This window comes from Triturus cristatus, chromosome 5_1 (assembly GCF_964204655.1).
Source record: "Triturus cristatus chromosome 5_1, aTriCri1.1, whole genome shotgun sequence".
Lineage (NCBI taxonomy): Eukaryota > Metazoa > Chordata > Amphibia > Caudata > Salamandridae > Triturus > Triturus cristatus.
The window spans coordinates 124,422,488-124,443,270 of NC_140587.1; the positions used below are offsets into that span (position 1 = coordinate 124,422,488).

At 47.7% G+C, this 20,783-nt stretch overlaps 1 protein-coding gene across 1 annotated transcript in view; it reads right to left on the reverse strand.

The window, feature by feature from the left end:
- The window catches only part of LOC146830356 (uncharacterized), a 993,685-nt gene that overhangs the window by 243,027 nt on the left and 729,875 nt on the right, over positions 1 to 20,783 (reverse strand). The window contains exon 13 of the mRNA XM_085603721.1: positions 17,957 to 17,974. Within this exon, the coding sequence (XP_085459847.1) occupies positions 17,957 to 17,974 (18 nt within the window). The remainder of the gene's footprint in view (positions 1 to 17,956; positions 17,975 to 20,783) is intronic.

The following is a 20,783-nucleotide window of genomic DNA, read 5'->3' on the forward strand; positions in this document are numbered from 1 at the left end:
GTGGTTACTTTGCTGCCTTTGATCCACCCTTCTAGGGCCCGACTGAAAAAGTCCACATATTCCACCCATGTGGTACCCGGGATTTTCTTGCAGTCTCGGAACTGCTGGCGGTACATCTCCGCTGTTAGCCCGTATCGGGTGAGCAGGGCCTCCTTCATGTGATCGTAGGAGGTCATCACCTCCTCCGGTAGCTGGAGCAGCGTGTCCCGCCCTTCACTCAGGAATCGCCCCCACAGGCCTGCGCCCCAGTCTTTTCGGGGCACCCGATGGGAGGTCATGGCCACCTCGTAGGCCTTGAACCATTGTTGGATATCGTCATTCTTGTAATACTCCTTGACGACCTCCTTCGGGATATGCACCTTGGCCTCGGGGGGCGGTAGAGTGTCTCTAGTACTGGGGGTGTTGGTCCCTCCGTTCTTGGCCTTGATCTCGAGCTCCTTGAGACTGCGCTCGTGCTCAAGAGTTAGTTTCTTTTCCTCCAACTCCCGGTGTCGTCTCTTCTCTTCTATTTCTTCTTGAAGGCGTAGCTGCTCGAGGGCCAGTTTCTTTTCTGCCAGCTGGAGTTCGCCGTCCAGCCGCAGTCGGGCGAGCTCTAGTTCGTGGCTCCGGATCTTTTCCCGCTCTCGTATTTCTTCCTCGGAGAGGCCGGTTTCTAGGCTCTTTCTTCCTCCGGTTGCCGGGGTCAGTGCGGTTGCTGTGGTCTCCGTCAGGGGCAAGGGCCCTTCTTCCTGGGAGGGGCCTGCCCCAGCCTCCAACCATGCCCTCAGAGCTTTCTGCATCTCTTCCTTGGTACCGAGGCTGGTGGTTGCAATGCCTTTGTCTCTGCAGAACTGTTTTAATTCTTTGTGCGTATATTCTTCCAGCCGTTCGGGCTGGAACTCGATTGTCGCGTTGTTTTCCTGGCTGCTCATGATGCTATTCGTTTGGATGGGTAGCTAGTGGGTACTGGCTTGTACGTACTGCGTTCGGCTCGGATCCCGTCGCTGGCCACCAAATGTTGGAAGGCGGACCCCGAGGAGTCGGTGCGACCACCAAGGGGGGGCCCTCACACTGCACGAAGTAGCCGAGCGCTGCCGAGAAGTCTCCTGAGAGATCCTTCTCCTATCACGTCCTAGCACAGTAACACCACCACACAGGACTCAAGGAGGTTGTCTTGTGACAAGCAATTCTTTATCAGCAATAAAAAGGTTACGAGGTCAATATTTACACGAAGGGATCGAGGGATCCACCAAAAGTCTCAGTGTCTCTTTGGAAGGGTCGGGGTAGCGGGACAGTCTTTGGCAGGAATGCGGTACGAGGGTACCTGGGGCCCAGTTCTTATCCTCAAGCTGGAGGGCCTCCGGATCTCGGAGGGGGTGAGCCGCGACGGCGTCAGCAGGGCTCTGGCGTACAGTTCGTGGAGAGCCGCGATCCAATCAGCAGGGCTCTCAAGATGGTTTCTGCTCAGCTCGAGCCGCGACGTCGTAAGCAGGGCTCCGAGGGAGGTTTCAGCGAGGTTGGGCCGCGACGGCGTCAGCAGGGCTCCGATGTTCCAGGTGGTTCAGAAAGGGTTCACAGGAAGGAGCCGCGACGCAGTCAGCAGGGCTCGTGATGGTTCCGACAAGAGTTCTTCTCCGTAGGGTCAGCCGCGATTCAATCAGCAGGGCTCTCGACTCCGGGATACAACTGCCGAGCTGTGGTGGGGTCGCCCCAGATATAGGTCTGGAGCCCTTTGATGTCCGGACCTACGCGCCCGAGGGGGCGGAGTGGCCGGGTGGAGGTGGCCAGACGCCCAGCAGGAGAGGCGCCAGGCCCATGGGAGTTTGCAGGGTGATCACACCTCGAGAGGGGAGGACAGTTGGGGGTCCCATCGATACTGTCCTCCGCCGGGGCGATGAATGGTTCCTGCGGCACCCCCTGGCCAGTTCGTGGTGCCTCGATGTCGGGGCTTCGTTGGGGTCGAGGCTGGGTTGAGCGGGGTCGCGCCGGCTGGGGCACGGTGTGACGTGGATGCCAACAAGATGGCGGAGCCACGAGGAGTATGCGACCACGTGTAGCTCCGGGTGAAGGGCCTTGGTGCAGTCCAGACGGGTGGCCCGTGACGGCCGGGGCGGGGAACGGCCACAATCCAGGGGGTTAAGGACCACGCCACGAGGCCAGGTCCAACACATAACAACACCCCCAGGCACCAGTCTCGATGAGGAGAACTTTTAGAAGTGCTACAACGTGAAATTGTGTGGCTCCGTGCTGATTCCCTATGCATATTAGAACCACCCCAGCTAGCTGACGTTATTTCCTTGTCTTTTGCCTTTCCGTATTCTAAGTAAAGTGAACAATTGTTGGTAACTAATTGATGACTACTAACTTGGGACCTTTGCAAATGTTAAAAAGACACCTTTCTGAAGAATAGGGAGGTGGGAGAGCAGTGAGGAATTTGCGTTAGAGAATCCACCAGAAAGAGCATTACAAAAGGTGAGTAACTTGTTCTTCTGATGTATGCTTCTAGCAGCAGAATCCTCACCTTAGCATAAATACGAAAACCATACTTCCAAAAGTGTAAAACCTGTGTATTGGGCTCTGACCAAAAAGTCTTGAACAACTAAGAGGATGAAGTGACAATCCTGCCGGACCTGGCTGTCAAGGCAGTAATGCTTTTTGAACGTATGCACCCACACATATGTTGCAGTCTGGCAGTTATCAAGGCCAACACAGTGATATCAGCCTTGGCCCTGATGGAATGAGCCCTCAGACATTCCAGGGACTGCTTCCTGTCCAATGCATGGCAGATCTTAATGGAGAGGACTATCCGCCTCATCAAGGTACTATTCTGCACAGCTTTCCCCTTTTTAGATCTGATGAACCCCACACGAAGCTGGTCGTTAGTACAATCTATGTTAAACCTAAAAGCTGATTTGGATCTCAACAATACAGCCTGTCCTCTTTTTTCAAAGGATTGGGGAACAAAAAACACAAGGGACGGATTGCCCAACATGGAATGGAGTTCCGACTTTTGGTAAAAAGGCCACAAGTCCTGAGCATCAATTTAGCCAGAAAAAAAGTGGTGTACAGTGGTTATTCTGACAGTGTTTGTACTACACTCATGCAACGCTATGACATATGGCGGCCGCGTTGCGGTTAGGCGGACAGTGGCAGTGTCCCTCGACCCGCTTTGCGGTACGGCATACCAAGGCATTTTAAATACATAATCTTGGGCTCAGATCTTTTAAATTGTTTATTTCTGTTTATAATTTTTTGGGGATCACTAGGGGTGCTTGTGGTTTCTACCTGATTGCGGAGGCCTGGGCTCGATTGCTGGTCCTTCCTGCCTCGGTCCGACGCGGTAACTAGTACCGTTGCGCGGAGGGCGGAGAAGGTAGAGCCAGGCACTTCTGTTTGGCACGGTCCGCGGTCTAGCTGCCAGGAGAGTATTCCTTTAAAAGCCACATGCCTCAACGGGCGCGCCACTGGCGCACCAAAGGCAAGCCCACCTGCGCCCATCCGTGGCCGCCCGGGGCCCGAGGCCAGAACCCCTGGTGGTTTCGGATTCGGATTTTACTATAGCTCCCAACAGCTACACGCGCTCTGTTCCACTACGGGTGAGCAGTGTAGACATAGCATAATGGCAGAGAGCAAGAGCTGGAAATGTAGACATTGCTCGTTTACGGCAAATGCTCGGGTGGAGGATGAGGAGGTAGGTCCATCACTTAGTTTTTCTTTAATTAACTGTAGGTCACTGAGGAAACATAGAGTGGAGATCTGCGACCATCTGACAGATGGTCAGGCAGATGTGCTGTTCCTCACAGAGACTTGGTTGGATGAGGACTCAGCGCCAGAAATCCTTGAGGCACACCCTAGTGACTATGGGATCACTAGAGTGGATAGACTCTCCGGCAGAGGAGGGGGGATTGCGATCATTTATAAACACGCTATCCAGTGCTCTCTCGAGCCGGTTGACATAGTAGATAGCGAGGCAGGTCTTTTTACGATTAGGACAGCCACCAGTTACATCATTAAGGGGCTTCTGGTCTATAGACCTCCCGGACCCTCTACACGGTTCTCACCTAGTCTGATTGAGTGCCTCATACAACCAGCACTACAATACGAGAAGTTATTAGTGCTGGGTGATTTAAATTTGCACTTTGATGACGCACTCAAATCTGGGACTCAAGAGATCCGTCAGGAATTGGCAGCCTTACAATTAACATTAAAATCAGAACTCCCCACACATCAGTTGGGTCACTTACTCAACCCTAATTTTGCCAACTGGGGTGCCTTAGAAGTGGAGCCCCCGTTCCCGGTTCTATGGTCCGATCATTTCCTGATTCCTTTTACGGCAAGGTTGCCCTTTGCCGAAGGAACAGGAGAAAGTTAAGACCAAAATAAAACATAGGAAGTGGGCTGGTTTTTCTCTTGGGAATTTTAACAGGGCCCTCTTAAAGGGAGGGTTACCGGGCGGCTTGGATACTTATTCTGCTTGTGAAGGCTCGGAGAGGCGCATCACGGATGCATTAGATAGCACCGCACCCTGGTCATTAAATGTCAGGAAGAAGACAAAAATCGGCTCCCTGGTATCGCGATGAGTTAAGAACTGCCAAATCAGCATGCAAACGTCTAGGAAGGCAGTGGAGGAAAGCTTTTTCAGTCCAGGTGAAGAGCGAATATAAAATTAGCCTTAAGAGCTATCAGGCGCTCAATAGAAAGGCCAGGGTAATCTATTATAAGGAAAGGATCGAGACTGCTGAGAACTCAGCTAAAGAGTTGTTCAGGGTCTATAAAGAGATATCCTCCCTAGCGAAAATTGCAGCACCTATTGCAGGTTCAGAGGAATCATGCAATCGAGTGGCTGATTTTTTTGCGGAGAAGGTGGAGAAGATCTACTCCTCCTTTCCTGACTCTGCACGCGATGGCTACGGGGGTTGCGGTGGAACCTGTCGACATATTGGAGAAGGAACGCCTCGATAAATTTAGCGTGCCTTCCCCCCACCGGAGATTCTCAATAAGATAGCCATCTGCATTAAGTCAGGCTCACAGGCTGAGCCAAGACTTAATAGTTGTTAAATAACCGTGTCTTTAGTTCATTTCTGAACGTGAGGAGGGTGGATATGGCCCTTAGATGTGGTGGAAGAGAGTTCCAAAGCCTGGCTGTGCTGTTGGTAAAGCTCCTTCCTTCCCAGTTCACTTTCCTGAATCTTGCTGTAGTGACCAGTCTAGCACTGGCAGACCGAAGGTGTCTGTTGGGAGTATGCCAGTTAAAAAGCTTCCATAATATTTTGGTCCTTCTCTATGCAAGGCATTTTGGGTCGCGCAGAGCGCTTTAAATTTAATTAATTGTCAGACCAGGAGCCAATGTAGTTCCCGGATGTCTGATGACACTGAATGGTATTTAGAAATATCCAGAATCAATCTGGCTGCTGCCTTTTGCACCGATTGGAGTCTTCTGAGTAGTTTGTCCTGCAGGTTCATGTACAAGCCGTCACAATAATCCAATTTTGACAGGTATATGAAATTACGTGCCATGCAAGTCAAAGGCCACCATGCAGTGTCTCCTGGACCGAAGCATGTTGGATCTGAACCAAAGTGAGCCTTGTGATGTTTCCCTTTTGTCAGGGGTCAGAGTTCCAAGGTAGTCCTGAGGCCACATACTTTTTCGGGAAAAGGAAATAGCAAGAATAATAACTGCCAACTTTCTATGAATCCAGTTGCTTGGCAGTTCGGGCTGGACTGTTTCCATAAGGAAAGGGTTAAGATTTGCACATGGCTGGGTCCATGGACACCATGCAGTGTCTCCTGAACCAGAGCATGTTGGATCTGAACCAAAGTGAGCCTTTTGATTTTGCCCTTTTTCAGGGGTCGGAGTTCCAAGGTGGTCAGGATGCCCCATACTTTTTGGGAAAAGGAAATAGCAAGGGTAACAACTGCCAACTTTCTATGAATACAGTGGCTTAGCAGTTCGGGCTGGACTGTTTCCATAAGGAACAGGGTCAAGACTGATTTGCATATGGTTGTGTCCAAACTGGGGTGGCGTGGTGAGCAAAAGAATAATGGATTAAACCCAGATCCTTGTGACTGGGGGTGAATGTTTGCATTGTTCAGCATTCTGTCCATTAATTGTTTGTTTTGCATTTGTTGCCCTAAGTGGGAAGGACATGCCCAGACGTGGGTCCCGTGCTCCCTGCGCCACTGGATTCAAGCTAGCCTAGCTGATGAAGAGTGATGCCCCGAAACCGGTGCCACGATGCTTGTTTCTGTTCCAGGGATTTTTTTTTTGTTTAAATTAAATTTGATTATTGGGTTTTAGCATTTCACCCAAAATTTGGCAATTTCTGTATTTGTTAACAGCTATAGGTTGTCAGATTTGCGATAGCATTTCATACAATACACAATCAACATTTATCATTATTACACTCCAGTTGCTATCTATTTGTTTAAGTCAATTTCCTTCATCAGTATGTTTTCATTAACATAGCTGGGTTAACATTCCTGTGATTACAAAGTTATATCTGTCCCCATATATGTTTATAGGTGCAATGCAATGTTTCATGGAGCGAGCGCGTTTTAACTAGCACCGGCTTCAGAACTGACGGCTGATCTTGCTAATGGCTAACTTTGGGGGTAAACGCGGGGAGGTATTAGGGGACGGCGCGGATATGTATCGGTGATGGCTTCCGTGTGGTTGTTCATATTCTTACACCAGTGTTTGGTTGCGTACGTGTGGGGGGGTTCACATTGGGCGTCCCTAGATTATTTATTTATTTATTTATTTGAAGCTTGTAGAGCGCACGGCTACCTCCAACCGAGGTGTCCCGGCGCTAGCGCGGATACAGAGAGGTATGGGCAGATTGCCATGTGCTACAGGTGCTAAGGAAAGCCAAAGAGCAGTATTTAGGAATTTCTGGAATACAGATTCTGAGTTGGCCTTATACTATATTCGGGCACGGAGTTCCAAAGAGAAGCAGTTCTCACGGTAAATGACCAGCCACCCAACCTGGCTTTTGCAAAGCGGGGAGTGACTAGGAGTTCTTGATGATTGGACCTCAGGCCCCTTGTCTGATGGTATTTACGGAGTCTCTTCATTAGATATTGAGGGCCAGTGTCTCTGACTACTCTGTATGCCAGAGTCAGAGCCTTGAATTCTATCCTCCTTTTAACTGGCAGCCAGTGCAGGCTGCGCAGGTGGGGGGATATGTGGTGTCATAGCGGGATATTTCTGATGAGCCTAGCGGCTGCGTTCTGTATAGTTTGTAATTTCCTGATCAGGTAGGCTGGCAAACCCGAATACAAACTGTTTGCGTAGTCCTGCTGAGACGTGATCAGTACATGGACCACCGTTTTCCTACAGTCCATGGGTAGGAGATGAAATAATCTCCGTAAGGACTTCATTTACCAAAAACACGACGAAGAGACATGGCTTATCTGGGACTTGCATGAGAGGGTAGAGTCAAATTTGAACCCTAAATTCCTAGTAGAGGAGACAGGTTTAGGGGGAGAATTAAGCTCTGATGGCCACCACACGTCGGATTGTGGAGGGGATGGTTGCTTAAAGAACAGAACCTCCGTTTTATCAGTGTTCAGCCTCAGACAGTTGTCCTCATCCAAGCTGAAATGTCAATCAAACACTGTTTAAAGTTGGTAAATGCTGCCAGTAAAAGGTTAGGGTGTGGTACTGTCCGACGAGACCAGTTTCTGTTCCAGGGATGGCCTAGCTTGGCAGTTCGGGCTGGACTGTTTCCATTGGAACAGGGTCAAAACTGATTTGCTATGGCTGGGTCCAATGGTGTGTTGAGCAAAAGAATCATGGATTAAACCCAGATCCTTGTGACTGTGGTCTGAATGTTTGCATTGTTCAGTATTTCGTCCATCAATCCAGTAGCTTCTTTATGGCCCCACTGAGGAGGAGCAGGCACACCTCCTGCAGTAGTATGGACAGATGCTATGCTGAAAATCATTACGGAATAGGAGGAATACTGGATGAGAAAGAAAGGAAAAGTAGGGTGTAGCTGGTTCAAATAATTCTCAAGACTTATGTAGGAAAGAAGGATCTGCTTTCATGGTTACCACCACTTTTTGTCTGGTGTCAGTTTATTTTTGACTGTAGTCTGATGGGATTCTGCTAATCAGGACCCAAGCAACTGTGCTCTCTTCCCTAAATTGACTGGTACTTTTGTACATCCACAATTGGTTACAGGTGTACCCTCATAAATCTCTAGTATATGTATTACAGTACCAGGACATTGGTACACCAGGGTTCTCCCATGGGCTGCAGCATGTACTGTGCCACCCAAGGGAGTCCACTTAAACTCTTACTACAGGTCTGGCATTGCAGCCTGTGCGAGATGTGCTTGCATCATTGATGATGGCATATTGATGATGCGCTCCAGGACACTAAGAATGACACAGAAACAGTAAAATCCTTAGGGACTCTGCAGTACCGCAAGGTCCCCTTCCGTGGAGCCAGAGGACAGAGGAGGATACCAGCAACAACGGTTTTCTTCACATGGATCAAACAATCAATCTTACCGGCCAAATTATAACCAGCGGCAAAATCAATCATCCTGTTTCTCTAGATCTAACAACAGAGGAAGACAAGGGACTCCTCTAAGCGTCAATAGTGGCTTGCTACTGTCCCTTCTCCTCCTGTAATACCAGTGGGAGGCAGAATTTCAAATTACTTCCACAACTGGCAGCAAATAACATCGGATCATTGGGTTCTGAAGATCCTTCAATGCGGACATTCTCTGGAATTTGTCCATGCACCACCTTCCAAGCCCCCTCGCGCCACTATGTCAAAACATCTCCGTTTTCTACGGTTGGAAGTCCATCAAATGCTCCTGAAAGGAGCGATAGAGCCGGTTTCTCTCTCTCAGCGGGGAGAGAGTTTCTACTCCCGGTTTTTCCTGGTCCAGAAGACTTTAGAAAAGTGGCACCATATTCTAGATCTGAGGGAGCTGAACACCTATCTCATCAAACAATCATTTTGAATGGTTTCTCTGCAGGACATCCTTCGTCTTCTAAACTCAGGGGATTACATGGCCACATTGGATCTAGAGGACGCATACTTTAATGTACCCATCCATCCAGCCCACAGGAGGTTTCTGGGCTTCACAGTAGCCAAGAGCCACTTTCAGTTCAAGGTCCTGCCTTTTGGACTCAGATCTGCTCCGCGGATCTTTACAAAAGTGTTAGCTCCCATGGCAGCTTTTCTACGAAAACAACAGCTTCAGGTTTTCCCTTACCTGGGCGACTGGTTGCTGAAGGCTTTTACCAAGCACACGGCAGAGGAATCAGTTGCGGCGTGAACATGCCTTTTCGACAATCTCGGTCTGACTCTCAACACTGAAAAGTCGACTCTCTGTCCATCCAGAACAGCCCGATTCCTGGGAGCCATTCTGGACACATCCATCAACAAAGCCTTTCCGACCCTGGAGAGGCAAGAAAAGCTGATGGCCATGGCCCGTTTACTGTTAAAAAGGCAGTCACTTTCAGTTTGCCTCTACAAGTCCCTAATCCACCATTCCTCTAATTCCTCACTGCAGGTTGCAAGAGCAACATCTCCAGGAGGAGCATGACTTGCAGTCGACGGATCCTTCGAAGACTAGATCTTCGTTACCATGTCCATGAGGGATGCCGCATCATGGTGGACAAACGAGGAAAATATTTCCCAAGGTCTCACCTTCAGGATCACCCCAGCTCCTCAGATAATAACTACAGATGCCTCGCTGGGGGTCTGGGGAGCAGTCTTGCAAGACCTTCATGTAAGCGGCCGTTGGCTACCCCAACGTCTTCTACATATCAATCTGCTGGAGCTCAGAGCGATTCGCCTGGCCTTGCAGGCTTTTCTTCCACGGATACAGCTGTCTGCAGTTCTAGTACGTACAGACAATACGACAGCCAAGCATTACATAAACAAGGAAGGCGGCACCAGATCTCGTCTTTTGTAACAAGAAGCCCAGACAATATGGCAATGGGCTATCCAGCAGGGGATATCGCTCAATTCGGAGCACCTTCCAGGTGTTCTCAACGAGAGGGCAGACACGGTGAGGAGACTGAAATCAGTCAGCCATGAATGGGAACTAGACCAGTCCACTCTGGAAGAGGTTTTTTTGCCTCTGGGGCAGGCCTTCCATAGACCTCTTTGCCACGCCAGAGAACAAGAAATGCAGATTTTATGCAATCAGGCTTCACCATCTGGGATCATTAGGGAATGCGCTTTTGATGGCCTGGTCAGGCGCATTTGTTTACTCTTTTCCCCCCATTCCGCTGATCCCCAGGCTTCTCAGAAAGCTCAAGGCGGAACCTTACAAGATGATTTTGATAGCTCCTGCTTGGCCCCGCCAGTTTTGGTTCATAGAGCTGCATCTCCTCTCCCTGGACCTTCTAATTCCGTTGCAGCCGATTCCTTTGCTGCTGACAATGTCCCAGGGCCAAGTCTGGCACCCGGATCCTCAATCCCTGCAGTTGTCGGCATGGCTCCTGAGCACTGAGAATTTCTCTGTTTGACCCTTTCAGCAGAATGTAGAGATGTACTTTCTCAGGCACAAGCCCCAAGTACCAACAAGACATACCGGTTAAAGTGGAAGCGTTTCTGCAATTAGTGCCAACAAGTGGGCATCAATCCTCGTTCTTCTGAACCGCATGAAGTTCATCCTTACATTCTTTCATTGGCGAAATCAGGGCTGGCTCACTCATTCATCAAAGTTCATCTTGCAGCCATCTATCGCTTCAGACACACATCTGATGGTTGTTCCCTGTGGTCGGCAAGGATAATTAAACAGTTTCTCAAGGGCCTTTTCAGAGTCTTCCCTCCAGTCAAGCCTCTGCCTCCTTTTTGGCACCTTAACTTGGTTCTCAACCAACTCATGAAGCATCCCTTTGAACTTATTCACCGGGCAGATTTGAAATTCCTCTCCTGGAAGTTGGCTCTTCTGCTAGCCTTGACTTCGGCTAGGAGAGTAGGTGAATTACAGGCTCTCACCATTCAGGAACCTTTTCTCCAATTTAAAAAGGGGACAGTGATAGTCTGTGCCAACCCAAAGTTCATACCAAAAGTGCCTTCAGACTTGCATTTGAATGAGTCGGTCATACTCAAAACTTTCTTCCCTCAACCTACTACTCCGGCAGAAAAAGGACTCCACTCACTGGACAGTCAGAGGTGCTTAAAATTCTATCTTCAACGTACTAAAGTCTTCAGGAAGTCTCCTCAACTTTTTGTGTCTGTTAGCGCCCCTCATAAGGGGTTTCCCCTTTCCAAGCAGGGGATTGCTCATTGGATTACCAGCGCTATCCAGTATTGTCACAGAGCAACGGGCAAGCCCATTGAGGGTCCGGTCCCTGCTCACTCCACAAGGGCGCTTTCTTCTTCGACAGCCCTCTTTGCCGGAGTTCCTATCCGAGGGAGGTCTGCAGAGCAGCGACCTGGAGCAGTACTCATACATTTACAAGACATGCCTGGATTCTTCAACGCAGAAAGACACAGCAGTGGGCCATGCAGTCCTGAGGAACATCGTTTATTAAGTGGTGAGCTTTCCCTTTCTACCCTCCTTCTGTTTTTTCTGCTTGTGCTCTTTGCACATTTTTGAAGTTAATTTTCTTGCTTCTTCCTGTTTTTCCTTATGTTTACAAATGTGTTTAATTTCCATTGACTGTTGATGTTAATGCTTATAATGGATGAATAAGGAATCAAGATTCAAAAAATGTGCTCATTACTGCTGGCTACTCTGATTCAAGCATGGGAATCTATGAAAGTTCCAATACTGGAGTAAGAAAACAAGTTACTCACCTGTAACTTTGGTTCTCCAGTATTGGAAACTTTCATAGATTCCCATGCAACCCACCCTCCTCCCCTGGGAAAGCTCAGCCTTCAGCAGCTTAATTTATTATTTTACACTACGGCTACGAAAATCTGAGGGTCTGAGGTTCTCTCAGGAAGGTTCTACAGGGTGAGGCTGATCTGATTGGTTGTTCATTTTATTTGGTCTCTTTTACAAAAAGAGGTGGATATGTTACAAAACAAGAATGGGCCTAGGCCTGGTTTCTTCTTTCGTAATAGTTTCTATTTCTATTTTATGTATACCGGGGACTCCCATCTTGACGACGGGGAATGATTCAAGCAAGGGAATCTATGGAAGTTTCCAATACTGGGGAACCAAAGTTACAGGTAAGTAACTTGGGGGCATATCAGCAAGGTGAAGCGATAGAATTATCGCTGCTCTGGCGGCTGTTTTCGGCCAAAAAGCGGCGAAAATGTTATCGCCTAATTAGCACGCTCACGCTAATGCGTGAAAACTTGCGTTAGCGTAGGAATTCCTAACGCCCATCTTTGCATCTCTAATGAGATGCAAAGTGGGCGTTCCTGACCTGACATGACAGGAGAACTGTCGCTAAGCGACATTTCTCTTATCATCAAGTCCCACGCTATGAAGCATAGCGGCAGGAAAAGTAGCGATAACCCCTGTTATCGCTACTTTCCTTACGCCTGCTTCAGGACTGACTTAGCCATGATATCCTATGGAAGGTGGATATCATGGCTAAATTTGTGAGTCCCTATCATCAAGCTAACGCCACATTGCGTGATATTATCGCTGGGTTTCCAGCGATAATCTCACGTTAGGCAGTTAGCGTGAGGATTTTTATCGCTTTTGAGATAAGCGCTGCTAATAGCACGCTATCTCAGCGATAAAAATCCACGTTAGCCGGCGATTATTATCCTAGCGCTAAGTGCGCTTAGCGATAATTATCGCCGGTTGTTGCTGATATGCCCCTTATTTTCTTATACAGTACATTTGTCTAATACACCACTTACAGAAGAGCTTACAAAATAAAGCAGAAATGGTGCCCCCGTCCTGGGATTTTGCTCTCTGTAACAACACACATATGTTTTGCACTCCATGATGTACAAAGTGAAGCTTGTAATGTGTGAGCTGTTCTGCTCTGCTTGCTGTAGCATTTGTACAGAAACATTTTGTGCTGATTCTGGTGCCCTTCATTTTATAGTAGTTGTCTTGCTTGTTCTCCCTGGAGCTTCATATACTACTTTTCGTGCTCTCGCTTAAAGTGTTGTATCAAAAGACTTCAGGCTCTCGGCTCCCTGCTTAATTTCTGGTCTGAAACCTTGTAAATGACCCAAACTTCAACCAGTGAGGTCAACTCTGCTTGCCCCGAGGCCACCCTAGTACAGAATTGTATTGCATGTCTTGCGTGCTGGGAGTCTACTCTGAGTTCTGGTGATTTTCCCTTATGCTGCTTCCAGTGTCGGATTAGGGTCACAATTAGGCCCTGGCACCTCTTAAAAAAATGGACCACATTCCCGGATTCCACCCATTTATAAAACAGCATTTGGCTAGTCTCATTTGGCTCCTTTTTAGAGAAATGTTTGATAAATTACATATTTTAAAGCTCCTAGAGCCAGAAACATTGGTGAAAGCTAGAAACACTACCATTTGGCTGGACGAGTGAGGTGAAATAAAGTGGCCCAAAGGCCACAACTCGCAATTTGGCTATGTTTGCCATCTGCCCATTTTTTAACCAGCATTACTGGTATTTTAATGTCCTGGTCGTAGGAAAATAAAGAAAATCGTCTAATGCTGGTATTTTCTCCTCTGATCAATATGTACTCTAAAAAATAAACATAAGGTGAACAGAGTTTAAGTGGTATAAATCTGCTTTAATGATCCATGACAGATAGTTAAAATAAAAACTAAACAAAGGCAGAAAATCCAGAAGGACATATTTATTATAGTATAAAGAATCCTCTTTTATTATTATTCCAGCCTTTGCAGACTCTTAAAACATGAGCAAACAGCAGATTATTTTTTATTGTAGTTTTAGCCTGAACTCACGCCAAGGGCAGCGATTTTATGAGCACCAGTCACATTACAGAAGATCAAACTAACTTTTATATTAGGCACTGCTATTAGCCAAGCGATGAATATCCATATGTTGGGGTGGGAAGAGGGTACCAAACAAAAAAGTATGGCTACGGGATCAAGACACCACTTGAAACTTATGCAAAAGAACTACCTGAAGCCTCATGGCTAACAGATTTTTGGGCCCCTTACGTGACATACCTGTTAAGTGCAAACGCAGATGCAACTGAATAATATACAAACCATCAGCAGGTGGGACTCAGACAGCATTTCTAAATAACTTATGCCAGAAAAATGTTAAGATAAAGGTGGAATAATGCTCAACCAATGTTGTATCCTAATCGGAAGGGGACTAGCTATGTTGTTGTTTTCTTTAAAACAGACGTGGTAAAATAGCTGGCTCAATCAATACATATATATATATATATGTCAGACAATGCAAAAAACACTGTAATGTGCACTGAACTGTATTGTAACTTGTTATGCAAACTTAATAAAAAAAATAATAATAATATTAATTTTTATTTTCGGCCTTGGGCAATTAAGTCATTTGCCCAGAATGACAGGATGTTGAGCTGAGGCTGGGGCTCGAACCTATTTCCAAATTCAGCAGCTCTGACCCATACATTACATCCTCTCAAGTTTTCTCTCTGTGAAAGACGCCTCACAGCGAGGCCTATGCAAACATACCCCCCCCACACACACACTTTAGGCCTGAAAGACTCTTGCGCTGAGGTACTAACAACAGGCCCCCAGCGGGGCCCCTTCACTTACTCTTCCACCTCCAAGTATAGCCTCAGAGCGATGGCCTGGCAGGGGAGGGGTAAAGTAAAGCACAGAGCTGCTGCTGCTGCTGCTCCAGGGGAGCTAAGATGATAATGGCCCAAATGCCACATAACCTGCTCCCAGCCAGGTGCCTCAGTATAAAAGCACAGCAGGGAAGTGAGACACTGCTTCTGAGTGCCTGCCCTGGCCCCACAGGGGCCAAGCTAAAGTCTGCAGTGGCCAGAATACTGACAGAGCGACGTTGCTGCAAGCTACCGCCTACAAGCCTGCCTGCACATGATGCTGGCTCCACATTACAGTGGCCGGGCGGGGAAGAGACAATAGGGCTCTGTGGGCCGGCTGAAAGAGCTACCTGAAACTGACCCACAGGTGACCCTTAGGCACCGGCCCATTGGCCAATGCCCAACTGCCCGCCTTCTCAATCCGATGCTGGCTGCTCCAATTGACTGGATCTTGGTTTGCACAGGTGGAGTCTTTGGGTGCGTCGGTCCACCATAGGTCTGTTGGGACTCTGTGCATGCTTGCATCTCCTCAATTAGAGCAGGATGGCTGCCACTCATTTTCAACACTCAGGACCACTACGCCGACATGGCAAACCCAGGTCGAGAAATAGTCAATGTCTGATGCAGAGAGAGAAAACGCCCTTTGACTTTGTGCAGTTGCTATTTCGTGAGTTTGTTCTTGCAGAACAAAATAATTTGCCAAGTGGGGGCATCAAACATTGCAGCTTTTCAGCCAAAGACCACTGCCTTCAGTGGAGTCACTGCAGCAGCGGATCCAATGTAGGTCACAGAGATCCCTCATGCATGGTGGGAAACTCTGAATTTAGAATTGTGATCCTGTGCTAGGGAAGCAGAGCCAGTAGTCTTCTCTGAACGCTGTTGGTGGGATGCCCACAAGGAACTCAATGACCTGTATGTCCCCACAGTAATTTGTTACAATCTCCGTTTGATTTGTATGCTTTGAATACATACCCTGTGTGTAGATTTGTACAGCGCATTATCACCTGGGAATGTTTCCTGGCCCTGAGCAGGTGTGTGACTAGTTACACCTAGGGCCTAGTGGGACTACTTCTTGATTTACTGTGGAGGAAAGAATTGCATTGTGGTTGGGACTGAGATTACTGTCAAAATGAAGGAATGGTAATGTAAAAGTTATTCTTATGGATACTTCCAGCTTCAGACTTCCCGACTTAGAATAACCCCCACGCCCAAACTGGATATGGAGAATTTAGTAGCATTGCTCCTGCTCACCACTAGGTGCTCTCATGGAGCCCCCTGCTGGCACCTCGTCACCCCGAAAGTGATTGAAACAGAGCCAGATATAAGTACCACTCATTCATTCTGACTTCACTCATGACACAGCTATTAGCAAAGAAATCATTATCTTTTTGGCTCAGATTCTGATCCTGTGCCAGATCAGATTGCACCTCAGGATATTGGTGATGATGACGATGATCTGCACTCCCCTCATTCCACTGATGATGTCATATACATTAATATATATAAAGCCAGTGGGTTTGACAATCCACTGGGGCACAGCTCGACCCGTTACCTGGGTCGCCAATGGAGGAAAGTGCCTTGTTTGTAGTACTGGATTAAAGAGTAACTGAGGTATTAGAATTGCATCTGTCTTCTATAGCCAAAGCTGGCAACAGACGGGACCATCGACAATGATAACAGAGTCATCAACGAAGATATGGACATTGTCGACGGAGCTGTTGGCGAGACCGTTGTCACCACTGCAGCCAATGCCGTTGTCTTTGTGGTAGATGTGGTTGCCGTCGTACCCATTGTCGTCGTCACCATCGTCGACGACAAAGCCACCACCGGCGTCGAAGTCGTCAACACAGAATCCTGAAAGGTTGACGCCGGAGACGAGGAAATCACTCGTCGATGGAGCCAGAAGTGAAGGAGAAGAAGACTTTGACTGTACCTTTGACGTCTTTGTTGACGGAGTCGATGACAACGTCGTCGTCGAGTGAACATTCTTCACAGACATGCCATCAGAAGAGAGAGATGAGGGCTTTTTGAAGGCTTTTGGAGCTGCTGGAAGAGAAAATGGAGGAACAGAGCTAGATTTCCTCTCAGATACTACTCCTGCTGACAGTCCTTCCCTCTCCTTTACACCTTGGTGAGGAGATTCACCAGAACTACGCCTTTCAGACCTATGAGAGGTCTTTTTCAAGGCCTTACAGGGACGGCCGTCAGAAGGTGAAGGAGAAGACCTAACCCTTTTTACAGACCTCATGAAAGATGTAGCAGAGGAAGCCTCATCACTGTCACTGGTTCTTTCCTTGACTTGAGCTTCTGGAGCCAGGTCAAGAGACGCCCCACACGTTCTCGCAAAGTCTTCGTTGAAAAAGTGCAGCATATTTTACAGTCTGCTGCCTTATGGTCTGGGTACAGACAGTAAATACAATCCTTATGCTTGTCCTCTACATACAGTCTCTTCTTAGCACAAGTTGCACAAGCTTTAAAGTGGGCTTTCTTCTCTTTATCAGACATCTTGACACAAGTCCAAACAGGTGAAAAAACTATAGAAGTAAGGTTGACAGGAAAAAACTGAGCAGAGCTCAGTGGAGACTCCCTTGCACAGCGTGAGGTATAAAATCTGAGGGTCTGAGGTTCTCTCAGGAAGGTTCTACAGGGTGAGGCTGATCTGAGTGGCTATTCATTTTTTTGGTCTCTTTTACAAAAAGAGGTGGATATGTTACAAAACTAGAATAGGCCTGGTTTCTTCTTTTGTAATGGTTTCTATTGCTATTTTATGTATACCGGGGACTCCCATCTCGATGAAGGGGAATGATTCAAGCATGGGAATTTATGAAAGTTCCAATACTGGAGTAAGCAGGGAATCAGTTAAATTAAAACAGTGAATGTTGTCAGTCATTGTTTTTCTATTTCTTTGGTTAGTTGGAAAACACATTTTCGGGAAAAGGTATGCCCCAGGATCTCGCACATGCACAGAGAGTTTCTACTCTTTATTAATAACAGAGAGAACCCAATGGCACCGAACACGTCTCATCAATTTAAATTTCCATCGGTGCAAACAGCGTACTTTAGAGTTGGAACTCTTTACAACAAAAGAGGACATGAGTTTTCAATAGCATACACTGCAGAATATTAGACGTAATAGTTTCCTCCCAGTATTGCTTTATTTTGTACTGTACCCCAACTGTCTCAAGTATGGCCTAACACGTTCCCAAAAACCCTTTTATTTAGAATACATGTGGAAAATAGGAATATAACTAATTACCACAAATCAAGAGTGTACATATTGTACTGTAGGGGACCGGAATAAATATTTAATCAGGCCAGTGCACTTACCTGATTTCTTGGGGGAACCTGTTGAGAGTAAATAACAAGTTTAAAAGCGATACTGCATATTACAAACAAAATATATCCTTCTTCAAACATTTTCTTAAATGCAGATTTGTTACTTAGCTGATTACGAGTCTGACGGCCTGAGGACCACCAGGTTCGAGGCGATGGTGGTCTCCCCACCGCCCTATTATGGGTTGGGTAGTGGAATAGAAACAGCCCACCACAGCTGCCAGGGAACCGCTATTCCCTGGCGGTGTTGCAGGGGTGTAGGGCATCAATATGCTTGAAGCCACCGGCACGGACCTGCCAAGCATATCAGGAGTTTCCTCTCCACCAGGATTTTCATGGCGGTTGCTCCTCCATGAAAACCCTGGCACAAGGGAAACAAAAAGTGGCCTACAGAGCCCACTGTGCCTCTGCACCCTATGGATGCACACAGGGAGGCACAATATGTACTCCCCTGACTGCATTCACACCAGTTCCTGCACAACATCGACATTTCAGTCCATGGCCTGCAGGAATTTTTTGGTGTGTTTCCATTGCGGTGTCTGTTTTTAGAGGCACTGCTGTGGGTATGCCATAAAAAAGCCACCAAACAGGAGGAAACTTTTAATCTGGCAGGCGGCCTCACCATGGGTTTGTGGTGTGGTGGTGGGCAGACCCACCGTCGTAGGGCCAAACTCGTAATCGGGCCCTTAGTTATTCCTCACCTTGTGAATCTCCCTAAACACTAAACTGGATCCAGAAACTCATGCAATAGCAACAGGCGGAGCCATTGGCCTATGCTGCAACTTCAGCCCACCCAATTATAACCCACATACGGACATGACAACACAGAGCCGCATAAAAGTGCCATCGCAGCAAGTAGACTTCATGTAAATCATAATTTCTTTTCATGCCAAAGACATGAAAAATAGCAGACAAGTTTAATGGTAGCTGGCTGTCTGCTAAGTCTAACAAAGACACTTATTAAATTCTGAAAATCTGTGCCGCCTAAAGGGGAGGCGAGAGCGTGTTGAGGAATTTGCAGGTAGAGTAACCCTGAAGGTAAGTAACTTAGGGGTATATTCTCAAGAACGTGTGATAACCATCTCAAAAGTTGCTTAACGCAACACTCAACATCGCAGTCCATCGCTGGAAATTTATGCTGTGTTAACCAGGTATCAACAACATGATGGTGCCATGCAATAGTCACCAGATAACACGTCAACTGACCGCGATAAAATCAATGCCACAATGCAAAAATGCAAAACGCGAACGCAAAAAAAGCTGCGATGAGCCCAATCTCGATACAAAAATATGCAAAAACCAGCTACAGGCCTGCAATTCACATGCGTCAGGCGGGAACAATCACAATAAAAGTAGAAACAAATGCTAAACAACAGCCAAGCACAATGGATGTTGCCAGAGCAAGTACGGAGGAGAACCAGAACCCCACAAGCCCCCCGGAGGACCTGCCTGGGACCTAGGGGTCAGGGAAGGGCAAGGAGAAGAAGAGTAGGAAGAAGTCCGCAGGAAAACAGGATCCTGATAATGGAGGTGGTCGAACACCATCAACTACTGTTCGTCATCTCCACTGTGTCATTGGCAACAAAAAATGGACTATGGCAGTCCATCGTGAACAAGGTGAATGCAGTCGGAGTGCTGAAGAGGACAATGGAAGAGGTCAAGAGGCGCTGGAATTAAGTCAAGCGCAAAACATAGCTGAAACTCGCCATCAACCTGAAGGCAGCAATGCAGACTGGAGGTGGGAGTCCTGCGCCACAGGAGGAGCTGGACGACATGGAGGAAATGATGTCCACAGTCATCAGTGGGGAGATGATGGCTGGAGTCGGGGGACCGGACACTGCTCAACAGGACCGGACACAACGCACAATTGAGCTGAGCACATCTGCGGACAAACCATGCCCCAGACCCCAACTCCCACCAAGAGAACAATATACCTAAGTATGCTACATGTCAGCACTGCACAAGCACAGAAGTCAAAGGCACACCGCATGAAAGGGATAAGGGGCAGCAAAACAGAGCAGCAGGCCCCCCCCCCCAATGCAGCACACACACATAACATGCAGAGCACATCAACACTGACAACAACGTGACACAAACTGCAACACGTCCACAACAGAACACAGGACACAACTGGCGCACACTGGGTGTAGACACTGGCCAATCACAAGTGGCATTGCAGGGAAATGTGGTTAGACAATGCGCAAGTTCAAACACACATCTGAGATGTTGTCGAAATGTTCACTGTCCTGCGGCAAATAGGCAGCCCCTCAAAAACAAAAAGAACGTCTGAGCATACCCGTCCCACTCAGGGTGAGAAATGCAAAAACAACAATTGATGGACAGAATACAGAACAATGTCATACATTCACCCCCAGTACAGAGATCTGGGCATAAATCCATCATTTTTCTGCTCACCACGCCATTCCAGTTTTGACCCAGCCATATGCAAATCAGTCATGACCCTGCGCCCAGTGGGAACAGTCCAGCCCGAACTGCCAGGCCAGGTCCTCTCTGGACTGGAAATAAGTATCCTAGGACCGGTTTCGGGCTTTCAGCCCTAATCAGCCAGGATAGCTTGACTCCAGTGGCATGGAGAGCACGGGACTCACGTCTGAGCATACCCGTCCCACTCGGGGTGACAAATGCAAAAAGAACAATTGGACAGAATGCTGAACAATGTCATACGTTTGCCCCAGTACAGAGATCTAGACCTAAATCCGTCGTTTTTTGCTCACCATGCCATTCCAGTTTGGACCCACCCATATGCAAATCAGTCTTGACCCTGCGCCCAATGGGAACAGTCCAGCCCGAACTGCCAGGC